Source organism: Artemia sp. Qi Xiang Cuo, chromosome 8, assembly GCF_049724085.1.
Source record: "Artemia sp. Qi Xiang Cuo chromosome 8, ASM4972408v1, whole genome shotgun sequence".
NCBI classification, from domain to species: Eukaryota; Metazoa; Arthropoda; class Branchiopoda; order Anostraca; family Artemiidae; genus Artemia; species Artemia sp. Qi Xiang Cuo.
The window spans coordinates 20,874,917-20,902,430 of record NC_142801.1 but is presented as its reverse complement, the minus strand read 5'-3'; the positions used below and the strand labels follow the sequence as shown (position 1 = coordinate 20,902,430).

Here is a 27,514-nt window from a genome sequence, read left to right as displayed (position 1 = left end):
GTGGCAAGGTAAACCAGAACCAAACACTAGTGAAATATTCCAACTCATTCATGTCAATGAAAGAAATTCAAAATGAATTTGAAAATCAAGAAAATGAAACTGTAATAAGGTGAACCATAACCAAACACCACTGAAATATTCCAACTCTTGCATTTCAACGAAAGAAATTCTAAATGAAATTTGAAAAATCAAGAAAATGTAACTGTGACAGTTTAAACCATAACCAAATACTACTGAAATATTCAAACTCTTGCATTTAAACGAAATAAATTCAAATGAACTTTGAAAAATAAAGAGAATGCAACTGTGACAAGGTAAACCATAAGCAAACACTACTTAAATATTCCAACTCTTGCATTTCAACGAAATAAATTCAAATGAACTTTTAAAAATAAAGATAATGCAACTGTGACAAGGTAAACAATAAGCAAACACTACTTAAATATTCCAACTCTTGCTTTTCAACGAAAGAAATTCAAAATGAGCTTTTAAAAATCAAGAAAATGTAACTGTGATAAGGTAAACCATAACCAAACACAACTGAAATAGTCCAACTCTTGCATTTCAACGAAAGAAATTCTAAATAAACTTTGAAAAATCAAGAAAATGTAACTGTGACAAGGTAAACCATAACCAAACACTTCTGAAATATTCCAACTCTTGCATTTCAACGAAAGAAATTCAAAATGAACTTTTAAAAATCAAGAAAATCTAACTGTGACAATGTAAACCATAAACAAACACTACTGAAATATTCCAACTCTTGCTTTTCAACGAAATAACTTCAAAATGATCTTTGAATAATCATGAAAATGTAACTGTGACAAGGTAAACCACAACCAAACACTCCTGAAATAGTCCAACTCTTGCATTTCAATGAAAGAAATTCAAAATGAACTTTGAAAAATCAAGAAAATGTAAATGTGACAAGGTAAACCACTACCAAACACTACTGAAATATTCCAACTATTGCATTTCAACGAAAGAAATTCAAAATGAACTTTTAAAAATCAAGAAAATTTAACTGTGTCAAGGTAAACCACAACAAAACACTTCTTAAATATTCCACCTCTTGCATTTCAATGAAATAAATTCAAATTAACTTTGAAAAATCTAGAAAATATAACTGTGAAAAGATAAACCATAAGCAAACACTACTGAAATATTCCAACTCTTGCTTTTCAACGAAAGAAATTCAAAATGAACTTTGAAAAATCAAGAAAATGTAACTTTGACAAGGTAAACCACAACCAAACACTACTGAAATATTCCAACTCTTGCATTTCAAAGATAGGAATTCAAAATGAACTTTGAAAAATCAAGAAAATGTAACTGTGACAAGGTAAACCACAACCTAACGCTACTGAAATATTCCAACTCTTGCATTTCAACGAAATAAATTCAAATGAACTTTAAAAAATCAAGAAAATATAACTGTGACAAGGTAAACCACAAGCAAACACTACTGAAATATTCCAACTCTTGCATTTCAACGAAAGAAATTCAAAATTAACTTTGAAAAATTAAGAAAATTTAACTTTGACAAGGTAAACCACAACCAAACACTGCTGAAATATTACAACTCTTGCATTTCAACTAATGAAATTCAAATTAACTTTGAAAAATCAAGAAAATGTAACTGTGACAAGGTAAACCATAAGCAAACACTACTGAAATATTCCAACTCTTGCTTTTCAAAGAAAGAAATTCAAAAATGAACTTTGAAAAATCAAGAAAATGTAAATTTGACAAGGTAAATCATAACCAAACAATACTAAAATATTACAACTCTTGCAATTCAATAAAATAAATTCAAAATGAACTTTGAAAAATCTAGAAAATGTCACTTTGACAAGTTAAACCCTAACGAAACACTACTGAAATATTCCAACTTTTGCATTTCGGCAATACAAACTCAAAATGAAATTTGAAAAATCATGAAAATGTAACTTTGACAAGGTAAACCCCAACCAAACGCTAATGAAATATTCCAACTCTTGCATTTCAACGAAAGTAATTCAAAATGAACTTTGAAAAATCAAGAAAATGTAACTGTGACAAGGTAAACCACGGCCATACACTACTGAAATATTCCAGCTCTTGCTTTTCAACGAAAGAAATTCAAAATGAACTTTGAAAAATCATGAAAATGTAACTGTGACAATGTAAACCATAACCAAACACTACTGAAATATTCCAACTCTTGCATTTCAACGAAAGCAATTCAAAATGAACTTTGAAAAATCAAGAAAATGCAACTCTGACAAGGTAAACCACAACCAAACTCTATTGAAATATTCCAAGTCTTGATTTTCAAGGACAGAAATTCTAAATGAACTTTGAAAAATCATGAAAATGTAACTGTGACAAGATAAACCAAAACCAAACACTACTGAAATAGTCCAACTCTTGCACTTCAACGAAAGAAATTCAAAATGACCTTTGAAAAATCAGGAAAATGTAACTGTGACATGGTAAACCATAACCAAACACCACTGAAATATTCCAACTCTTGCATTTCAACGAAAGAAATTCGAAATGGACTTTGAAAAATAAATAAAATGTAACTGTTACAAGGTAAACCATAACCAAACACTACTGAAATATTCCAACTCTTGCATTTCAACGAAAGAAATTCAATTGAACTTTGAAAAATCAAGAAAATGTAACTTTGACAAGGTAAACCATAAGCAAACACTACTGAATAAGCAAACACTACTGAAATATTCCAACTCTTGCTTTTCAACGAAAGAAATTCAAAATTAACTTTGAAAAATCATGAAAATGTAACTGTGACAAGGTAAACCACAACCAAACACTACTGAAATATTCAAACTCTCGCATTTCAACGACTGACATACAAAATGAACTTTGAAAAATACATAATCTCTAAATGTGACACGGTAAACAAAGAAAAAACACAACTTACATAATCAAAATATTAAATTTAAACGAAAGTAATAAAAAATTAGATTTTAAAAATAAAGAAAATTTAACTGTGGCAAGGTAAACCACAACCAAACACTTCTGAAATATTCCACATCTTACATTTTAATGAAAGAAATTAAAATGAACTTTGAAAAATTAAGAAAATGTAACTGTGACAAGTTAAACCACAACCGAACGCTACTGAAATATTCCAACTCTTGCTTTTCAACGAAAGAAATTCAAAATGAACTTTTAAAAATCAATAAAATTTAAATGTGAAAAGTTAAACCACTACCAAACACTACTTAAATATTGCAACTATTGCATTTCAAATAAAGAAATTAAAAATGAACTTTTAAAAATCAATAAAATATAACTGTGTCTATGTAACCCACTACTAAACAATAATTAAAAAGTCGAACTATTGCTTTAAAACAAAAGAAATACAAAATGAGCTATGAATCATCAATGAAAAGTAATTCTGATTCGGTAAACACCAATCCAAAGCAACTGAAATATTCAAGCTCTAGAAGAAAACCAAAAGAAAGACAAAATGAACTATGAAAAATCAAGAAAATGAAACTGTTACAAGGTAAACCACCACCAAACACTAATGAAATATTCCAACTATTGCATTTCAATTAAAGAAATACAAAATGAACTTTGAAAAATCAAGAAAATGTAACTGTGACAAGGTAAACCAAAAACACACACTACTGACATATTCCAAATCTTTCATTTAAACGAAAGATATTCAAAATGAACTTTTAAAAATCAATAAAATTTAACTGTGACAAGGTAAACCACAACCAAACACTACTGAAATATTCAATCTATTGCATTTCAACTAAAGAAATTAAAAATGAACTATGAAAAATCAATAAAATGTAACAGTGACAATTTAAACCACAAACAACCACTACTGAAATATTCAAACCCTTACATTTCAACTATATAAATACAAAATGAACTTTCAAAAATCAATAAAATGTAACTTTGACGAGGTAAACCACAACCAAACACCAATGAAATATTCAAACTCTTGCATTTAAAGAAACAAAATTCAAAATGACCTTTGAAAAATCAGGAAAATGTAACTGTGACAAGGTAAACCATATCCAAACACTCCTGAAATATTCCATCTCTTGAATTTCAACGAAAGAAATTCTAAATGATCTTTGAAAAATCAAGAAAATCTAACTGTGACAAGGTAAAACATAACCAAACACTACTGAAATATTCCAACTCTTGCATTTCAACGAAAGAAATTCAAAATGAACTTTGAAAAATCATGAAAATGTAACTGTGACAAGGTAAACCAAAACCAAACACTACTGAAATATTCCAACTCTTGAATTTCAACGAAATAAATTCAAAATGAACTTTGAAAAATCTTGAAAATGTAACTGTGACAAGGTAAACCAAAAGCAAACACAACTGAAATAGTCCAACTCTTGCATTTCAATGAAAGAAATTCGAAATGAGCTTTGAAAAATCTTGAAAATGTAACTGTGACAAGGTAAACCATAAGCAAACACTACTGAAATAGTCCAACTCTTGCATTTCAACGAAAGAAATTCAAAATGAACTTTGAAAAATCAAGAAAATGTAACTGTGACAAGGTAAACCACGACCAAACACTACTGAAATAGTCCAACTCTTTCATTTCAACAAAAGAAATTCAAAATGAACTTTGAAAAATCATGAAAATTTAACTGTGACAAGGTAAACCACAACCAAACACTTCTGAAATATTCCAACTATTGCATTTCAATGAAAGAAATTCAAATGAAATTTGAAAAATCAAGAAAAATGTAACTGTGACAAGTTAAACCACATCCAAACACTACTGAAATATTCCAACTCTTGCATTTCAACAAAGGAAATTCAAAATGAACTTTGAAAAATCAAGAAAATTTAACTTTGACAAGGTAAACAACAACCGAACGCTACTGAAATAGTCCAACTCTTGCATTTCAACAAAAGAAATTCAAATGAACTTTGGAAAATCAAGAAAATGTAACTGTGACAAGGTAAACCAAACACTACTGAAATATTCCAACTATTGCATTTCAACGAAAGAAATTCAAAATGAACTTTGAAAAATCAAGAAAATTTAACTGTGACAAGGTAAACCACAACCAAACACTACTGAAATAGTCCAACTCTTGCATTTCAACAAAGGAAATTCAAAATGATCTTTGAAAAATCAAGAAAATGTAACTGTGACAAGGTAAACCACAACCAAACACTACTGAAATATTCCAACTCTTGCATTTCAACAAATGAAATTCAAAATGAGCGTTGAAAAATCAAGAAAATGTAACTTTGACAAGGTAAACCACAACCGAACGCTACTGAAATATTCCAACTCTTGCATTTCAACGAAAGAAATTCAAAATGAACTTTTAAAAATCAAGAAAATGTAACTGTGACAAGGTAAACCACAACCAAATACTACTGAAATATTCCAACTCTTGCATTTCAACGAAAGAAATTCAAAATGAACTTTGAAAAATCTAGAAAATGTAACTGTGACAAGGTAAACCACAACCAAACACTACTGAAATATTCAAACTATTGAATTTCAATTAAATAAATTCAGAATGAACTTTGAAAAATCAAGAAAATGTAACTGTGACAAGGTAAACCACAACCAAACACTACTGAAATATTCCAACTCTTGCATTTCAACGAAAGAAATTAAGAATGAACTTTGAAAAATCAATAAAATGTAACTGTGACAAGATAACCCACAACCAAACACTACGGGGATGGGCTTTGGGGTCCGGAGATGGCATTTGGGGGTCTGGGTGGGCCTTTGGGGCGCCGGGGGACCGGTGGATGGCCTTTGGGGCACCGGTGGCCCTTTGGGAGCCCGGGGGACCTTTGAGGACCATGGAAGGGCATTTGGAGCAGTTGGGGGCCGTTGGAGGGCCTTTGGGACCCCGTTGGTCCTTTGGGAGCTCGATGGGCCTTTGGGGACCGGAGGAGGACCTTTGGGGCACAGGGAGGGCCTTTGGGGGTCCGGGGGCCAGTTGGGGGCCTGGGGGACATTTGGGGCCTGGGGATGGCCTTTGGGGGTCTGGGTGGGCCTTTGGGGGCGCCGGTGGCCCTTTGGGAGCTTGGGGGGCTTTGAGGACCGGGGGCTTCCTTCGGGGTTGGGGTAGGAGGATCGGAACCCTTTGGGGTTGGGTTAGAGGACCTCACAACACTGTTCAAATGAAACTTGTGTATTATAACGACCACACTCAAAACCTCCTCCAAAATCTCTTCAAAAATCTTCTTTTAAAATGTCTCTATCTGTTTCGCCGAAATAGTTCCATAACCTGTCTAAAACGGTTTCGCCCAAATAATCACTAAACGTAAATTCAGCGTGTTCCTTTGTTATTGGCATCTCTGTGCTAACGCATTTCAAATTAATAGGAAACCTTCTCGCGCGCTAAAACAATTCATCGCTAAGATGTTTCTTGCCTAATTGTTTCCATGGCCTGTGGTTATTAATATCCTTTGGAGTTCGACCAAAAGAGTTGTTCCCGAGGCAAAGACATTAATGATATGGATCTATTCCTGGAGAAATGTTTCTAGGCGGAAATTTTTAAAGTCTGACAGATGATGTCATTGATTGATTGATCTGTCAAGGAGGGGAAATTAATTTGTTGTTTCTATGGGGAATTATTGATTCACGATAGGTGAATTGAGGTCGACAGCACAGGTGTTCCAAGGTCGATGTTGTTGTAAGTGCACGCTCTCAGCGAATGTCAAGGTCGATGTTGTTGTTGTTGACACACTTTGATTACGCAATCAAGTTCTCGGAAATCCACTTTCCCTTCGATTACGCAATCAAGTTCTCGGAAATTCACTTCCCCCTCGAGTCCTAGATCAATAACATTGTTTCCCGTTAGAATTCAATGCGCATGGGCAACCTTCGTCCCGGAGCTATTACACATAGAAACATCAAATAAATCGACCTTGGAAAAAGAGGTCATTGACCCCATTAACCACGTGTTCTCCCTAATGACTCTATGCCCTTATTTGGGGTGCAAAAAAAGTTGTAGGTGGCAGCAGGGGTGCGTGATCGCGCTGGTACCCCCTCCTCTACTCCTCTGAAGGTGTTAAAAATCAATTGCTCTTTTCTGAAAACAAATTGCATTTCTAGTAATGTTTTTATTTGTCATAATATCAACAACATCACAAGTTTACAAATAAGATCTACCACAAATAAGAGTTGGACAACCCCGCCCAATCAAACCCCCTAAAAGACTTGGGTATCATTGGTACTTTACTGAAAACTGTAATTAATTCGAGCAGTGTGAATTTATCTTTTATGTGAAAAGTGTAATAACAGAAAGTAGAAAATACACGACACTTTTAAAAATTCCCAGAAAGAAGAAAACAAAATCATACCGTAACCATATTCATGACTTTCAATTACATTTTACTATTTGACAAAACATTTCTCATGTCAAATCTTTTGCATTTTCGTTCTGTTTCACTTAGGCGCACAGATAGTTGATGGATACTTATTTTTTTTTTCAAATGAACATTGAAAATCTTCAAGCGATCTGTTTGGTTTGCTGAAACAACGTTTTTGGGTTGACAAATAAATAAATGATGTACCGATTGATCTTTTATACATTTTTAAGGTTAAAAAAAAAGCCACAAAATTTTCCGCCGTAATAAAAAAAAATTCTGACCCACAGATGTACGGACATACGTTTCAAGCCTTTCAGAATAAATGGTTATTTATTTGGGAACAAATGGGAACCATATATAAACTTAAACTACCTAAGTAGTTCAATTGTTTTAACCGGTAAATTTAATCAGGGATGGTGACCTGTTCTTTTGTAAATTCTTTCAAACGAATATAGTATTTTATTCCTGCTAGATCCCATTTGTCAACCTGAATTTGCAGAGGAAAATATCTGTCTACTAGAGATTTTTGGTGTCTTTTTTTCTGATTACAGTTTTGCAGTATTTTGGAAGTTTATTAAGATGTGAGTTTGATTTATTTGTTTGCCTTTTGTTTTTTTTTCTCTTGTGTGTTGTTTTTTGTCTTTTTCTTTAGATAAGTTAACAATTTTCTCTTGGATGCTGAGTTGAAATATTGGGATTTTTTTTATTAATAAATGTGTGTGTTTTTTTTTCATTTCGTTTTTTGTCACTGCTTTATTTAAATTAAACCCGTTTTTTTCTCTTAGTTTTTCGTTATTTGGGCGAAGTAATATTTTGGAAATTAAAATATTTTGCACCTCTCATCCTCTCTCCCAAGCACAGAATTTAGAGTAAGCCTAAGTCTGGACTTCTTAGAGACCAAAAACCCTTCCTGAAAGTGTTTCAGTACCCATAGTGTTTTTAATTACCGTGCTACATCACTGTAAAAAAAGAAAAAAGAAAAAAAAAACAGAGATTAACACCAAAAAAAAATTTGGGTAAAATCGGGACGAAACTTTTTGGGACTCCTCATCCTTTTCAAAAATGCGAAATATGAAGTTTCTAATCCCACTCCAACACGCTTTGAAAGTCTCTAGCGAAATCAACGTGCAGGAATTTTAAGCACAATACGCCTGTGAAAATTAGAGATAAAATGGTCCACCCCCTATCCCCGCCCTCTAAGTCAAAATTTAGGGTCTAATTGACCCCCCCAAGTTTCTGGAAGATATAAGCTATATCCCTAAGCCACTCCCGAGACATTAAAGTGGCGCTGTTTTGATAACCTCGGTGCACATAGCGTCTTCTGATTCGCCTCGCTACTTCATCACGAATGTATTCTAATTTCAAATTGATCTCCCAGTGAAAAACTTTAGGTAGATTTGAGAAAAAATTAATTATCCATTTTCTGCCCCTAAACACAAATCTGGTCACATTGCGCCTCCCCCCAACACTCCAGAAGTTTTAACTCAATCGCCCCAAATCGTTTCTGACATATTGCAAATATACTGTTTTAATAATATGAACATATTTAATGTCTTTTTATTTACCTTTACCCTCTCTCCTCTGGTCAAGATTAAAGTTTCAGTCGGCCCCCAAATGCAGCTTTTAAGTTTTCATTCGATTCCCCAACGCAGTCTTTATATTTCAAATCAATTCAAGCTGTTGCTGAGATACTGCAGATACGCTGTCCTAATTACTAGGATATCCAAGATGTCTTTTTATTTATATTACTACTTCAGTGGAAATATATTGTACTTCTCCAGGGGTGTATAGTACCAAAACTCTTAAGGGACTGGAGACAATCTTTTGCTTCCAGGAAGCGGGAAAGGAAGCAGGGAATAAATATTTTTTTCTGTTAGTCCGCCTAAAAGTTTCTGCCCTATAACCCCTGTGGGACTAAGACTCGGATAAGTGAAGATTATTTGTTCACAAGTGTTGCTTAGAATAAATGTTTCAATGGTCCAAACTTCAAATCCAGGGGGTCAAATTTGTCATAACGGCAAAAGACAGGTAAATATTAAGGAAGAAAAAACACGGTATTTATGGGGTGAATCCCCTATTTTCGTACTTGCCTGAAATTATTTGTTTAACAATTTTACATCACATGAGTGATAGAAATTTGTATGCAAATAGGCTAATTAGCTGCAATATTAAATATTAGCAAATAAATAAAAATAATAGAAAACAAATTTTCACGCTCTTTTACCAGGGAAATTCTGCACACAAACACAACCCTTAAATACGAATTTATCTCTTTTGAACAATATTGTTTTCAATGAGGGCTAGGAATGCTTGTGCACATAATTTACTCCAATGAGAGGATAAACTTCTATAAATTAAAAAAAATGTAGAACAAACTTTTCCGATTTTTTCAAACAGAGTATTTTTTTTCTAATAGTTAAAATTTGTAAAATATCATAAATTTCATTTCGTTCTTTTTTTTTCCTTGAGCTTTGTAACTAACTCATTTTCTTTTACGGACCTTTTCCCTTGCGCACGTGCTTGCCTCTGTTTGTTTAACATTTTTATTCGTAAGTGTTAAACTTTCTTCTATACATTTTTTTTTTGCTGCAATGAGATGTTATATTTTGATATTTAAAAAAATATATATGTTTATATAAAAAAAGTTCCGCATCTAACTTTTCAAAAAAAGGATTTTTTTTTCCAACGAATCGCTGAATTTTATGAAATTAAATTTCCTTGTTAATTTGCTCCTATTAATTAACTCCCTTAAAATGCATATTATAAAAATGACACGCGCCTCATTACATTTACTATCATGATACTATTTATTGCAGGTCATTTTCCTCAAATATGAAACCCGAGGAAAAGTATGCACCCACACGCGCGCTTTTTATTATAGCGACAATCAGTCAATCACTACGCTTCATTAGTTTTGTAACCCTAGATCTCTACAGCAGCGTTTTCACGCAGAAACGTCATTTCTTGCGTTTTCCTTTATATTTCATCCGGTCTTCTTTCTGCAAGTTCATGCGTCATGACAGTTGAAAAATGTGTACAATAAAAAAACTATTGTTTTCTACTCAATGCTTTTTTCTCGTTTTACCTTTGGCGCTTCCATTTTATAACTTTATTTGATAATTTGCAATTTGATGTGAACAGTTCTGCGTTTGTTTTCGCATCTGCTATGCGTGAGAAGTGTTGCGTCAGAATGTCAGAAAACAAGGAACTATAGTTTGTTTGAATGATATGGTAGACCTCCTTAAATAAATAACAAACATAAATAGAGGTCTGTATCCAATTTTGATAAAACAAAAGTTCAAAATAGGGATAAAATCCTTTTTAATAGAAAGTGTATAATAAATTTCACAGAAAATACCAGATATTTCGGTCATATATACAGTGACCGTCATCAGTAGTAACTTTTATTTTATCGTCATGGAAAGGCAGTGTGGTCTCCGAAATTATCTATGTATCCAATTTTTCTTCGAAAGTGATAAAATATTTAATTTCATTATTACTCTGCTCTTTTTAATTAGTTCACTTAAATGCATGGTAGAAAATAGCACGTACCTCCTTGCCTTTACTATCATATTACTTCCTATTGTAGGTCACTATCGCCAAATAAGAAACCCAAGAAAAATTATGCTTATACACGCGCCTTTATTTGTTATAGTGACTACCACTATGTTTCATGATCTTTAGTTTTATTGCCCTACGTTAACATAGCTGCATTTTTACGCAAAAATGAGAATTTTTGCGTTTTTCTTCAGATTTCATCCAATTTTTGCTGCAGTTCTAGGCGTCGAGGTATTGCAACGGCTTGGTCAGAACGTTTCAACTGATAATTAGGGTAAAGGTCGTTCAGACAGATTGTCAGCATATAGGGTAGAATTGCCATTTTAGTAGCAGGGTCTTTTTTTTACAGGGACAAGTAACAATCCTGTTGCCCAACCTTGCCGTCAAGGGTATTGAGCCCTGGACACCGTATTACCAAGCAGATCATCAATCCAATGTGCCACTACAGGGTATGTTTAACAGGATTGTTAAAATACGTATACAGTATAAAAATTAGCGTGTGTGTGTGTGTGTTTTGTTTTTACATTTCAATTCATTTTTTCTTGTTCTGCGTTTTCCAATGGAGGACGAGCGTGCGTAGCTGCGTTGGCCTCGGGCGGCTTGGTTCTACAGTGAGTTGCTAATAGTAGTAAAAGTAGTAGTAGCATGACTACTATTATTTGTTACTATTATTTTTATTTGTGCCCTCTTTAAAAGACATTACAATCTCTGATAGGGGAGTGATTCTTATCAAACTTTTCTTCCATTTTTGTAAGCATATCATAAGTCTGCTCTACATAATTCCACAAGTCAATTAAACCAAACTGTGCTGAAGGTTCAAAGACAGTTCTGTAGAGCTAAATGTTTACATCAATCGGTCAAAAGGGACCTCTGAATTTATTTTCAACAGTCGTAACCAAAAACAGTTGGTAACAAGCGATTGATTTAGTGAGGTGACAGAAAAACGACAGAAAAAATTGTTCGTTTAAAATTTTCACTCAATTCGAAGCGTTGCAGAAAAAGACAGCTATTCTATGTTCAGCGTAAACTTAAAAATTAAAAAATTTGAAAATTTGTTTATTTAAGGAATAGCATAAGACATTTTTTGCGTATCACAGTCTTGCATTGCTGTTTTATACCTGTTTTGATATTTGAAGAGTAGGCAGGCAGGGACTGTATCGATTTTATTATTTATTCAATTCGATTACTATTAATTTTAATATTCAATTTAAGCCATTTATTTGTAATTTATTTATAATTTTTTTTTGATTAATTATTAATTATTTGTTGATTTATTAAGAGATCAATATTTTTAATTCACAAATCCTGGCATCTTGACTAAATTCCCGTCCAGGTTTAAGATAAAAGTTAAGTTTCATTATTATGAAAGAAAAGCAAGCAAAATTCCTAATGAATTGATTCTAAACAAGTTTCATAGCAGTTCTCAAAGACAAAACAAAAATAAGAAATTCTTTTTCTTTCATTAGTTGTTACACTTCTATTTTCTTCCTACTCTGGTCTAAATTCCAGGGGGGGGCATGTTGAAAGAAGAATGAAGAAAGAAATTCCACAAGGAAATGTATCGATATGAGACGCATTGAACTAGGCCAAATTACAGGCATTTAGATCGAGATAAAGGGACGACCAAGAAGACAGAAGATAAGAAAAATAATTGTTATATTAATTCGTGACCCAGAATAAGCCCACATTTCCCACCAATCAATTAGTAATTTTATGGGCATGTATATTGGGCCAAACGAACCAAAGAGGGAAAAAATAGTTTCGAAATAAAAACGGGTTGTACTTGTATCACTGCATGAAACCCAAAAATGGGTTAAACAGTGTTTCCTCCGATAGGCGTGAACTTCAGGGTAAGAAGATTGAACCCAGGGGACCTTAATGAGGACAATCAATTTTAGAGAAAAATTGTGGTTATATTGATATTTACCGCGAATAAAACTAGATTTGTTTTTGCACTGATGTACTTTAATATATCTAGTCATACAGGAAACTCAATTGGAACTCATTACCAATACCAAAGTTAGAAAATGCTGCTTAATGAACATCAACAAGCAAAAAATAACATATTCTGTAACTTAGGAGGGCATTTCGATAATAACTATCAAGAACATAATCAAAACAGCACTACAATTAATTGAAAGAAAAAAAAAATCAATTTTGAAAAAGAAATATCAGTAAAAATAAAGTGATAGTCTCTACCGCAAGGATCCATTTCAGAGAGTCAACGTTTTAGAGAGGGGAAAAATTAGAAAACCCACGAAACAGGCAAATTATAAAAAAAATAAAGCACCATTGACGAACTAGTAAATATAACAAACTTTTTGAGGAGAGGGAGAAGGAAGTTGCCTAAAGGCCCTTACACTGAGAAGGTGCTCATTAAAGAGGATATAGCTTATTTATAAGCCTGAAATTAGTCTGTCATAACCCTGCAACCAGGGGTGTTGTTAAGGGGCAGTTGCCCTCCCCCCAATAATGTGGAGAATTTTTGTATATATCCCATGCCCCTTGACTATCCGGATATGGATCCCTTCTGCCTCCCTTCCCCAATAGAAATGCTGGAGCTTCGTCCCTGCCTGTGACCTTTATTAGTAGAAGAAACTTACCACATGCGAAACTAAGATTATAAAATCTCGAAAAGACACGGTATAATCCTCTTCTTTGTTTTAGAACAAGTTGCTTATGGAAATAGTCTCTAGAGACTGTGAAAATAAATGGCACAAATACTCCAATAATACATGAAATACCAGCACTCACATAGATGTTATCAGGAAATAGAAACATATCGGCTAAACCCCATGCCCCAACCCAAAATGAGATCACTAGCGGACATATTACAAAAAAAGATATTAGACAGTTGACAATTTCTTGTAATAACTTGTCACATGGGAGTCTCATTTTAAATTAGGAAGAAAAGTTGACGATTGACACGTTTTGAGATAAACTTGTCATAGGTGAGTGGTTTGGCATAATTAACTTCAAATAAGGAATATAATTAAGTAGAAATCTATAATTGAAAAACTAATAAAACTTGCGGTGGTGAATCACAAAGGAGGTGTCTGCAAGAAGATTTAGTTTGTTTTGATTTTTAAGCAACAATTAGCGGCACTAATGAAAAATCCCATTAAAATTCTGGAGGCCAATTACCACCACCCAAATGGCACCCGTAAGAGTCAAGCTATTGTCTAGCTAGTTGAAAGCAACTAAAAAGATGAATTAAAAAATAACAAACGTTCATTTTGTCTGCTATACTAAAAGCTATTATAAAAGAAATAGTGGTGACCCAAGGTATAAGTATTTTCAGCGGTCCACCAGCGTCGCAAGATTTAGTCCTAAATCAGGTCTTCTAGAGCCACCAGATTTACTACCTACAGCAAAGAGGATGGAAGCATTTTGTCTACCTTTAAGTATTTCTGAAAGATCCTCACCCCATTGGCATCAAATCACGAAAATATGAGTACAGGGCAGCGCATATTTTTAAATCTAGGGTGGCTGTTTTGTTATGTTTCTACAAAAGTACACAAAGGGTGTTTTTAATGAAAATAACAGAAAACATAATATTTCAAAAGCTGGTTGGGAAAGTGTCCCCAATTGACACCCCTGCCTTCCTCTGAAATAGTTGAAAGATTAGACACAATGACACTTTAGTCTTATAGGGTGTTGTTCAACTACGGTAGTGTTGATATTGACACAGTTTTTATTATCTTAAACTTACCAGGTTCTCATTTTCGTTTTTAGCCAGTTGTCTGTCTCTAGGCCCAGAAAGAGAGTTGTATAATTTTGTCAGGTATAACCACAGTTTATAGATAATTTATATAAACTTATATAATTCTACAATAAACAGTTTATAGATAATTCTATAAACTGTGGGTATAACCAACCACGAACGAATGCATTATCGTTTGTAATTCAAAGCAAAGATTGGAAAGGACAGCAATGATTTTCGTGAGAGAACTAATGCCTCTAGAAAAATTTGTAGAGTGATATGCCTTGTATTCTCTAACAGCGTGCCATTCTCATGGCACAAATTTTCAATTTTATATTAGTTTCAATTTTATTATTTTAGTATTTCTACTTAAGACGGTTGCTGTATATGTGATCGAAATATTGGGACTTTTATACCTGTTTTTTTCACTGTCTAAATAAATGGATTTATCCCCATTTGAAAGTTAATTTGTTCGTCTTAGAACGGCAGTGTGGTTTAAGAAAACAACACCTAATTTAAAGGTGTTACGTCGAAAATACAACGTATATATGGGGAAATGAGACGAACTCAATAAAATAAAACAAGTTTTTTCAACTTAAAGTAAGGAACAAAAATTAAAAATTAAAATGAACAGGAATTATTAACTATATGAGGGGGCTTATCCCCTAGCTAATACCTCACTCTTTACGCTAAAGTTCGAATTTTGTTCGAATCACAAATCCCTGAATCACAAAGGCTGTTTAATTAGAATAGATGGCGCTTTTGAAAGTACTAAAAAAAACTTTAGCGTAAAGAGCGAGGTATTGACTTGGGGGCAAAGTCCCTAACACACGTAATAATTTCTGATCGTTTTAAGTTTTAATGTTGCTCCTTACTTTCAGTTGAAAAACTTGTTTATTTAATTTCTGATCGTTTTTTTAATAATGCTGGGAAATCCGGCGCCCCCTTAATAGAAATGTCCCTTCCCCCAAGAAAAAATCCCCCATGGACAGATCCTCCTATGTAACCCCCTCTTCTGACCCCACCCAGAAAAAAATCCCTCCTGAAAACGTGTGTATAATTCCCAATAACCAATACTATATGTAAACAATGGGCGAAGTCCATAACTTGCAGCCCTTTCCCCGGGAACTGTGGGAGACCAAGTCATCCTCAAAGACATGCTTATTAGATTTCTGAATATGCTGAATAAAACGATCATCTTAAAGTATTGATCGGGTAGCATCGGGGAAAAATTATCGTGAGAGGGGGCCAAGTTGCCCTCCATTTTTTTGATCACTTAGATAGGCTACAAGAAATTTTAATTTCCGTTCAAATGAGCCCTCTCACGATATTCTAGGACTACTGGATCAATACGATGACCCCTGGGAAAAAAATAAAAATAAACATGCATCCGTGATCTTTCTTCTGGCAAAAAACACAAAATTCCACCTTTTTGCAGATAGGAGCTTGAAACATCTACAGTAGGCTTTTCTGTTACTCTGAATTTGATGGTTTGATTTTTAAATAAGAGTCTATCACTTTTAGGGGTTGTTTCCCCTTTTTTCGAAAATAAGGCAAATATTTCAGGCTCGTAATTTTTGATGGGTTAGACTAAATTTGATTAAACTTGTATATTTGAAATCAGCATAAAAATTCAATTCTTTTGATGTATCTACTGGTATCACAATTCCGTTTTTTAGAGTTTCGGTTACTGTTGAGCTGGGTCACTCCTTACGTACAGTTTGTTACCATGAAATGTTTGAATCTGGGTAAGTATAAAAGAAAAGTGCGCAATATTGTTTGAAAAAGCTATAAGAATACTAGTTACATTTGCAAGCGCGTATTTATGTGAAACAGGATTTTCTGCCCTAGCATCAGTGAAATCGAAGTACTATGGAAGACTACATATGTCTCTGATCCCAACCCCTTGCCACTTAGGAGTTGGAGAAGTGTAGTCATGTGGTTTTGGAACCACTTAAAGTCTTATATTTAAAGAAGGATTTCTTATTGTTATATTTACTTATTCAAGATATTCACTTATTTTTACTATTTAATAGACAGGCTAAAACTACTTATAAAGTATAGCCTATAGAGAAATCATAGTACTAAAAACCTATTTTCATTTTTTTCTGTGAACATTTTTTAGTTGTCTGGTTACATTCCAACTTTTTTTTGTATCTTACTATTCTAAACCTCTATGTCTAATTTTTTTTTTGTGTTTAGCAGGGAAGCGGAGGAATATTTAGTGAAACCAGTTAGAGATACGGAAATTTTGTTTATCTTTAGAAATCCTTTAAAATCTTCTTCAGAAAAATAGTTGCTTCTAGAACGCCAAGCAGATCAATGCGCGGTAAAAATCTTAGAAATTATTTCTTCGTGTGCAGTTAATTTTTAATGTAGAAGAGCCATGTTTTCTTATCTGCGCTGCATGGTATTAAACTTATTTAAAATGTTCAACCCAGACCAATTTCAGTTCCAATATTAGAGGAAGATAATTTCTTAAACCACATTGGCCTTACATCACATAAAGAAATAAAAACGAGAAAAAATGGGGTTTTTATAGGCAAAATGAAGATACTGAAAAAACGAAGCTAATATTTCTATAGTACAAACGCCTCTCTTCTTCAGCGCGAAACGAAACGATGTATCAATAAAAGCCAAAAAATTAAAAGAATTAAAACCAACTAACTAACAACCAGAAAAGCGAGTTATTCGCCAATCTCAGCGATTTGCACAAAATCCGAAAACTATGAACTGCCATTGACGGATACTAGCAAACAACTGAACAAGGAAAGGAATCAATTCATTCACTCGAAAAACAAAACGAACCAGCAATTAAATAAGTTGGAAAACTATGTCATTTGATTTCGGATTTTAATTAAGGCATTTCTTGCTGACACCCTTTGAGACCTAAGGGGTTGTTCACGTGTTTGATTAGATGATTGGGAAAGTGGTTCAAGGTTTATTTCAGGGATTACTAAAGTATCGACTTCTCTTTTGAGAAAACCGAAATATGACTCGTTTATTCTTAAATCACCGGAATCTCTGTTTAAAGCTAGACCTAAATGTTGGTATTTATAAATTTCAACAGCTTCTCTGTAGTGCTGGACAATACCTTTATCATGCGAAATAAAACTAGCTTGATTAAACAAAATAGTATGGTCTGGTTTTTCAAAAATGTGCTCTGCAAGGGCAGAGTCAAAATTTTCTGTTTTTTTCCGCTTTTTAAGTGTATTATTAATTGAACTAGAGTGCTGAGTTAATCTATCTGTAAGTCGCTGATTAGTTCTTCCAATATACCAAAGACCACACGAACAAGGAATTCTGTAGACACCGGAGTTTTCACCTATCGGGATAGGGTCTTTTCCTTGATAAATTTGGGACCTGATTGTTTTTCTGGGTCTATAATAAGTGTAAATGTTATTTTTCCTTAGATTTTTTGAAATGTGGTCTGAAATCCCTTTAATGTATGGGAGACCAAGATAAACTGAATTTTCCCTTTGATTTGTGTTTTCTGTGGAACTATCTGATAATCTTTTAATGCGTTTTTCAATTACAGAATTTATTAAACTAATTGGATAACCATTCCCAAATAAAATATCTCTAAGGTGGTTGAGTTCTAAATCCACAAAACGTGTTGAACAAACTTTCAATGCTCTATCAACTAGAGAAGTGACAACTCCTCTTTTCACAGCAGGAGAATGATTGGATGAATAACTTAAGTAACGGTCATTATGTGTGGGTTTTATATAGACACTAAACTCGAAACATGAATCATTTCGGTGCACCAGAACATCTAAGAAAGGAAGACGCCTCTCTATCTCTGATTCTTGAGTAAATTTCAGTTTTGGATCAAAGGAGTTGAGCAAGTGAAGAAAAGAACCCAGAGACTCGTCACCATGCTCCCATAAATAAAAAATTTCATCTTTAAAATGAACCCAAAACTCAGGCTTACAAGAACTTTGCAAAACAGCCCTTTCTTCAAGGTCTTCCATGAAAATATCCGCCTGTATTGGAGAAAAGAGGGCACCCATGGAGAGCCCATATTTCTGTCTATAAAAAATGCCTCTATAATGGAAGTAAAAAGAAGATCTGCTATAAAGGGATGTAAGGGAAAAAAACAAAAGTTCAGTATAGTCAAATATATGTTTTTTTTATAGGCTGAAAACTCCGTTCGGTGTTTTTTTTTGAATCACTACATAGCTGCTATGACCTATGATATTAATCAATGTGTTGCTTCTGAAGATAGTGACGCGAAGATACTACAAGAATCTAAGCTGAGCAAGCTTTTTTTGGACCTTTCAAACATAGTCCGTGATCAAGAATTAAGAACTATTTTATAAATGTGTCTTAGTGATGCATTTTTACTTAATCCAACTGAGTATCTTCTTTAAATATTGTAACTAAATTTAATAAGCTGTACTCAAATTGACACTTGGCGGATTCAGTGTTTCAAAGTTAATAATATTCAGTGTACTATGCTCGATATGATAAAACATAATATATACGATATGTTAAATTCTTAATATAATATACTATATGTTAAATTCTAATGCATGAACATTTTATACCGAATTTCAAGGATGAATAAAAAACGGATGTTGAGTTACATAATTTCGTGCGTGCTCCCAAAACATGTTTGACTACTTTATAACATACCAGTTTTTTAAGAAAAAGGTGCACGTGAACTCACGATGCACATTCATTGTGCAATTATTATCAAAAACAGAAAAAACCGGTCTGCTTAAGTTATATTATTACGACCCTATTCTCAAAACATGTTTGACTACATTTTACCTTCACAAATAACCAGTCTGGTAATCACAGCATGTGAATTGCTATACCCCCTAGCTAAGTAAATATAATAACAGAAAAAAACCTGACTTATTAATTTATACTATTACGAACATACTGTCAAAAAATGATTGACAACATTTTGCAATGCCAAATAACCAGTCTGGTAATCATAACATGGGACTTGCTATACCCCCGAGCAAAATGGTACTTAGATAACTAATCGCGACCCTCTCAATGTTTGCTCGCGACCTATAGTTTGGGAACCAATTTGGTTCAATTAGAGTGTAATTGAACTATATCCCAATAGAAGTCCCAAAAAGATTTAAATTTTTATTTAGAAACATTTTTATCTAGAAGCACTGTATGTTTGAAGTCTAAGAATTCACAGTTTTTTTGTACAGAAATCACTTAATTATCAGTTTCTTAGATTATAATTGAACCCTCACATCTTATTTTACCAAGTGGCATGAGTGTGGCTGTTATTTAACATTTATTTTAATTGTTATATGTTGAAAGTTAGTCAACATTAATTTATTATACAGACGACGTGTTTATTTAAACAGAATTTAAGTAGAGTCCAAGATCTTTTTTTTTAAGGATGGAATCTCCGTTCGTGGTTTTGTTTTGAATAACTACATAATTGCTATGACAGCTGATATAAATCGCCTCATTTATTTTGCGGATTCTGAAGATACTGACGCGAAGCTACGACAATAAGCAAAGCTGAGCAAGCTTTTTTTGGACTTATCAAATTTAGTCCGTGGTCAGAACTTAAGGACTCTTTTCGAACGGTGTATTCTTGCTGCATTTATACTTAATCAAACTGAGGATCTTCTTTAACTCTTTTATCTTATTAAAAACAAAAAGAGAATTAAAATCTGTAAGTGAAGATATACGCAATTAATCGCTATTGAACCGATAAGAGAACAGTATGATATTTGTGAAACCATCTATGAATTCAAAAGTTAACACATTATAATGTATAATTAACATTCAATTTATATTTGTCCTAGTTGTAATAAACTATAAAAAAGAAATAAATGCTATCATAATAATCTCCATTATAGTATAGACTGAGACTGTTAAATTAAACCACCTCCATATGATACTGAAAGAAGAGGTAAAATAAATTCAACTTGTTATAAAATTGTACTAAATGTCTGCATCTATGTTACTAGAGAGATGTCAGAAAGTACATAATACTCATCATCGGAACAGACAAGAACTTAGTTATCACCTTACTACAATCCATGTCTCTTATATACTCTTCACAGTAATGTAGAAACTCTAGAAGATTTTGTAGCTTTGAAATTTACCGTTTCTGAGTCAAATGAGAATGAAAAAGAAATCGCTTTACATTTTCCTAGCCTAGAAAGAAGGGTTGACCAAATTATATTCACTGAATCGGCTGTGATAATAAAAAGAACGACAAATGCCATTTCGGTCAAAAATGAGTTATGTATGGGCTTTGGGTAAAAACAGCACAAGGAATTGAAGGGTACATTCAGAATAATCGTATCTCGTACCGTTACGAAGATAAGAAAGAAACATACGCCACTAAGTGGAGTATGTCTCCTTTTTATTAAGTCTTGTTGCAATTCAGAATAACAGAAGAGGATTATCTCATGCAGCTATAACATGGGGACGTGGATTTGTCTGCTTTTTTGTCAAGGAAAAAAGAGACAGACACCATAAAATGGAATAATTTAGAATTAGCTTTGAATACTTGAACTTAATTTATACCACTGAAAAGAACACAAAAAGTGGCTTTAGAATATGTGGGCTTTATCTCCATTAGCCTCATCCTTCAGAGCGACCACATATGTCGGCCTTTTAATTATCACAGCTGAAATTTTATTGCGACCGTTACTGAAACGAAAGAACTGATTCATAAAAAGATTGCAATTCTGATCAAAAAGGTTTAAGGCTTCTTTATGTAATTGTCCTTTTAAATCTTTTGTGCGCAGGCAATTATGCCTGCACACAGGAGGAGAGGAGTGCTTCATAAGATTAGCTATTAAAAAGTTAGTTTCATCTAGCTAAATGAGAAAGTTAACCCGCCCGATCATCCCCAGAAAAAATCTTCCAATCAGTTCCAAGGCATGAGCCTATTGCCATCTACGATTACAATCTTCCCTCTTTATCAGAGTTAGATCAAGAAATGAACCTCAATTCAAACCAACGATAGTTCGATGATATTTTAGCCCAAATGTATAATTTAAACTCTGAAATATTTACCGTGGCTTATGGCTCCATTCATCCTTTTAGCATTTTCAAAAAATGTTTAACTAATAAATATTACTGTTTAAAATAAAATTGTCGTTTCCAAAACTAAAGGGCAAGTATCACATTTTTTTAATGAGTTAAAATATGGACAATTCTCGTCTAGTGGTATTTTAGCATCTGGTTACATGTGCAGATGCTTACTTCCTGTAAGGATATTGTCCGTAATATACAATCCTGGTTTTGATTCCGTATCTTTTACTCATTTTGTTGCTGTTTTAAGAGCAACACTATAATAGTTCATATACGTGTTCAGTGAAGGAAAACTAAGTGGACTTTCTCCAACTCTTACTGGATTAGCCCAAAGGACCCCCTTCCCGGCCCAGAGAAACCGAAGACCAAATTTAATAATTTTCGGCCCCAAATCCTCCTCCATCTCTTGCGTGTAAAAAAGTTTAAGTAACTACGGTTTATAGACTACCTGACATTGCTCTTACGTTAATACGTAAAATAACTACACAAATGAAGTCAAGTTGTTCAGGTACACGCTTCATTTTTTGAAAGATTCTTTATTTTTCTCTGATGAAGTTTATCGGCACTGATAAATTAATGATATATTGGGCAGATCCAGTGTTTCCTGTTAAAATATTTTCCTCTAATATTTATTCATTTTCTTACATTGAGATCAGCCCTAAATTGTTATGCTTGGAGATTTCGTACTCCAGAATCTCCATACATACATGCTTGGAGTTAGTCACTACCAGATATCCGCCAAATTTACAATACTGATTTCAACTAATCAAATGGTTTAAGGGTTTAAACATATTTTGCCTTTCAAAGTAATACCAAAGCAGTAACTTCCTGGGAGGGTGTAAAAGGGGAGGATTTGAAATGATTGGGATGGAGGAGAAAAATGCATAGCTATGTTGGCCGACCTTGATCTTCACGCTTAAGTTTTTAGCACTTATAAAAAAAGCTTCCTATTCTAATTAAACCGCCCTTTTGTTTCAGGAGACGTTCGTACAAAATTGGGAAAAACAGTCAAACTTTGGACTAAAGAGTAAGGTATTGACGAGGGGGAATAATTCACATACGGAATACTTTCTGCTTGTCTTAAGTTTTAATGTTGCTTCTTACTTTTAATTGAAAAACTCATTTTCTTTGTTTAATTTCTGATCGTTTTCAAGTAATGCCGGTAAATCTGGCCCAACCTTCATGTAAACTTCCCCACCCCACCGTAAAATTCACTCCGGACAATTCCATTCTTTCTGAAAATTCCACTCAACCCCCTCTGTAAAATTTCTTTCTGACGATTTAGCTTGAAAAATTCTCCTTAGCATTCTTTCATTTGAAAAGACTTTAATTACTAATCGTTTTTCCGACCACTCAGGAAATCCTCCCTTCCATTTAAATTTTTTTCTCGGAAATCCAAAGCCGCTGAAAATATCACCTGGACAATTCCCCTTGAACATCTCCACCGGCAAAATTGAGTTGGAAAAGAGAAAGTAAGACACCCTCTCCCCCCAGAAATTTCTCTCCTCATGGAAACCCACCCAAGTAGAACCCCCTAAAAAATGTCTCTATGCTTCCCAATAGCAAATACTTTACGCAAACAATGAACAAATTTCACAGCTTACAGATCTTTCCCCACGGGCTGTAGGGGTTAAGGCATAGTTATTGGATCTGTCAACTATGCGGAATAAAATGGATTAGCTCAAAATTTTGATCAGACGACTTTGGAGACTTTCGTTTTTAAAAAAAGATAGTCTCATTATTTATTGGCAGGGTCTATCAGAAGATTTTTACGGTGAGAGTGGAGGTTTAAACGAGCTGAGCAGAGGGTGACTGAATAGTTATCAGGGACAAAAAATCACGAAGCGAGGATCAGAATAGGGATTAGGTTAGAAGGCAAAAAGGGCAGGGAGTTTTATACATGAATAACAGAGAGCACAGATCCATTTCCTTAGAATTGTGGTGACATGCAGGGACATAAAGTCCCTCCCAAATTCATTTTTTCTGAATTTCGGGACTCTTCTTATTGAAATGATCAAATAATTTATCCCTCCCCCACCACAAAAATCACGCGTCGTGTCTGGCTGATTATGTAGAATAATTGCTAATCAATAATAGCAAATGGGAAAAAAAGCGAGGGATCTGTCACGAAGCCCCGTCAGCTATAAATCCATGCAGTTTAAACCTCGAATGTTGCGCAAAACATGGAGCTAAAAAACATGCAATTAGAGCAGAGTCTTAAAATCTGTTCCAAACCATAAAAATTATTTTGCAGCATTTTGAACACTTAAAAATATCTTTCATAAAAAAAACAATTATGTGCTAATAACAGTCAAATAGCCCAGACTGCAGTTTCCAGTTTCCCCACTCTCCTTCAAAACTTATGAAGAGTGATCCAAAACCTTTGAGTTATCGTAACCGACTTTTTAGATTTATTTAATTTCACGATGTAGTCTAACGTCTCTTTGTGTTGTTTTACATCTTAATATTATCATGTAGTATCTTTTTATAATGATTTTAACGCCTTTGAAATATCGCAACCGATTTCTCAGATTTATTTAGTTTTACGGTATAGCTTAACATATCTCTGCTTTATTTTTCATTTTAATATTATGATATTGTATCATTTTAATATTAATTTTAACGCCTTTGAATTATCGCAACCAACTTCTCAGATTGATTCAGTTTTATTATATAGCTTAACATCTCTGCGTTATTTTTCATTTTAATATTGTCAAATCGTGTTATTTTTTATGTTCATTTTAACGCCGTTGAATTATCGCAACCGACTTCTCGGATTTATTTAGTTGGAGATTTATTTAAAGGAAAAAAGGCACTTAAAACAGTCTTACATACCTTCCTTTCTCTGGAATAGTTAAATAAACAATTTAACTGAATTAAATAAAACTTTGGCAAGGCTACTTCCGTTTTGCTGCTAATGAGATAAACAGATGCGAAATCTTATCTGCTTTATACATTTAGCGATATAGTTCTTTTTATTTTAGAGACTCTCCTGGAAGCACAGCAGCTGGACCTGATGCTTATTATGGATTCCCACTTTCTATAAACACACGATCCCCAATTGCTGTCCGTAATTCCCAAAGTTTTTCTCAAGTGCCATTTAGACGTTTGCCAACGAGTAGCTCAACTGCTTCTACTCCGCCTGTGCCATGGGGACCTCCTCCACCATACTCAAGAGGAGGATCTGTGAATTCTGGAGGGTCCAGCACTCTTTCTCCTAATGGAAGTCCAGCTCATTTCAGTAATCCCGATCCTTATAAAATTGTGCATCAGTCTAGATGTGACTGGAAGGACGGTGAAATATCCCCTGGGTCCTTATCTACCCTTTATGGGCAGAGTGGCAATAATAGTGATGCTAGTTTACGCCATCAAGAAGAGACCCAGAGAAGAATAAAAAGGGCTCTTCTTTTTGGGGCTGCCTCTGCCTCTTCGCCCCATTTAAAACCAATCAATGAATTTGGTGTGAGTCTTAGTGCGTCTGCTCTTTGCAGTAATGCTAATACCTCTTGTTGTCAGGAAAGACAACGAAATATTCCTCAGTCACCAGTTCAACGGGCAAGTGAGGAATCATCTCCTAGTGGATCTAAATACCAAAACAAAATAGAACCCGAATCTGAAATCTATTTTGCAGACGTTTCGTCTTGTACTCATACAGTGCGTAATAATGGTGATGAGTCGTCAACTTATGAAGAGATTAATCGCTATGAAATGTCACCACATGAGAGATATACTCAGAACAGTCCAAAGAGACCCTCTAGTCTTGGCCAGCAAATTGCCGTCCCTCAAACTCAAGTTCAAAGAGCTGGCTCATTAAATACAATACTCGAAAAACGTCAAGTACATCGACTTGATAAATATGAACCTGGTGACAATATATTTAATGCTTTACAACCCCCTATAGACCCTCGAATCGCTCCTTTTCGAAAAGAAAATCAAGACACGAGAAGACAGCCTATTTTTGGGCACGATGATTCCCGATTACAAGGTCAGCCATGCGATTTTATTCAGCATGAATCCCCAATGGATAAACATATAAAATCCTCATTTGTTCCTTATAAACGAGAGAAAAATGAATCAAATAATATAGTTCATTCTCCATTCATGCAGAGACATGAAATACAGTCAAAAAAGGAGGAAATGATAAGAAATCAATTTTCTGCTCGAACTCAGAGGCATGAGCAATTCCACAAGCGAAATTTTTCCCAAATGGAGCCTTTTAAGGAGGAGGAAAATTCAGAGGAACAGTGGAAAAAAGACAAAGGTTTATCCCCTGACGAAGAGGTTGCAGCATTGACAAGCAACTTTGTAGAAACCGACGATCAGGTTGATAGTGAATCTTGTACTCATTCTGTTGCTGTTTGACAATTACAATCATGTGAATACTTACAACAATAAGGTGAACCCTCCTTAAAAGACGTTCCAACCCCCCTTCCCCTACCTTCTTTCTGAAAATGGTAGATCTGAGCATAAACGGATTTCTCCTATATATTTAAAGCCTCCCACTTCTCCATAAAATTTCGATTGAATTTATTGTAAAGTTTCTGATCAATCTATTCCTGTTTAATATCTATCAAAATGATGCCATTACCCGCACACAGGAGAAAAAGAAGGAAGTTCCCCTCCCATGAAAGATGGACCACCCCGCGACCCCCCCGGACTCTTAGAAAAATTCAAAATCATGAGTATTAAACTTACTTTTTTTGCTACCCTGGTCCCAATATTTGTTACCCAACCCCCAAGAAAACCGTGATTTTGATTGATTACGAATCTTGAACTCAAATATATTTCTATTTGATAACAATTTTATTTAATAACCATAAGATAGACTCCTCCGCTCCCTGAAAAAATTTAGAATAATTAGCTGAAGATAAAATTTACCTCGCGCCTCTCCCCCATTGAAGATCCTGATAATAGATGATTTTGAATCTTGTTTTGTTTTTGTGTTTCTTGTCGTTCCCAGATTGCTACTGTTTAGAAACAATCATTATAATACATGTTATTGCGCAAAAGAGTAAAAAAGAAATCCTTGTCGCTCGTAGTCCAATCCCTCTGCAAAGCAACAATCGTTAAAGTCTGGCCAAAGCACATCTTTTCTCCATTTTTGATCCACCATACTCTTCCCACCCTCTCCCTTGAAAATATCCTTTGACTCCTCCATATCCTTCTAGAGATCAGACTTTTTCGGTCCAATACGATATTACGAGTGCATCTGTCCCTGTCTTAATGACTTAATTTAATTTTTCTTTTTAATATTTAGTTTATTCACATAAACGATATTCTATTAATATTTTGTTCAGGTTGTGATTACAAAAGAGCGAAATGATAGACTGGTGAAAAATTGAAGCTGTGATTAGGCGAAGTGGAGATAATGGGAACCTCAAATGAAGTATTAAGTGATTGGAAGTATTAAGTGATTGGAAGTATTAAGTGATTTGAAGTCCTTCAGCAGAAAAGCATGGATGAAGTTGGATTTTACTGTATTTATTTCAAGTTTTTAAAAAAAAATTAAGTACAAAATCTTCTATCTGGTTTTAGTTTACAAAATAAAACGGCTTAGGTTTTCAATACGTTGCTAAGAAACCAAGGTTTTCAGTTACACGGTGGTTCAGTTAAACGATGGTTCAGTTACACGGGGGTTCAGTAACAGGGGTTCAGTTACACGCACACCGTCCAAGGGCCGTCCCAGCAAAACAAATGATAATTCATTTAAAGTTGCGTTCCACTGTCTTATATAAAAATTTCCCTATTGTTCTGCTTGTTGTTTATGATAGAAAAGCAGTGTAGTCTTCGACACTACTTCTTCAAATTGCTGCAGCAAATTTCTTCCTCATTCATCTTTCCATTCTTCTAAGTAAGGATTTTTAATTTGTTTTGTGT

The 27,514-nt window shown here is 34.1% G+C and overlaps 2 protein-coding genes across 2 annotated transcripts in view; one reads left to right on the top strand and one right to left on the bottom strand.

Annotated features, from left to right (window-relative positions):
- LOC148949234 (uncharacterized) overlaps positions 1–13,739 on the bottom strand; it is a 92,527-nt gene extending 78,788 nt beyond the window's left edge. The window contains exon 1 of the mRNA XM_089092879.1: positions 13,506–13,739. Coding sequence (XP_088949005.1) covers positions 13,506–13,683 — 178 coding nt within the window. The 5' untranslated portion in view covers positions 13,684–13,739. The remainder of the gene's footprint in view (positions 1–13,505) is intronic.
- A 2,600-nt stretch (positions 13,740–16,339) lies between these two features.
- LOC148949233 (uncharacterized) lies at positions 16,340–27,161 on the top strand. Its single transcript, XM_089092658.1, has 2 exons — positions 16,340–16,353; positions 24,622–27,161. Exons 1-2 carry the CDS (start codon positions 16,340–16,342, stop codon positions 25,997–25,999), a joined length of 1,392 nt encoding a protein of 463 aa, XP_088948784.1. The 3' UTR covers positions 26,000–27,161.
- The last annotated feature ends 353 nt before the right edge of the window (positions 27,162–27,514 follow it).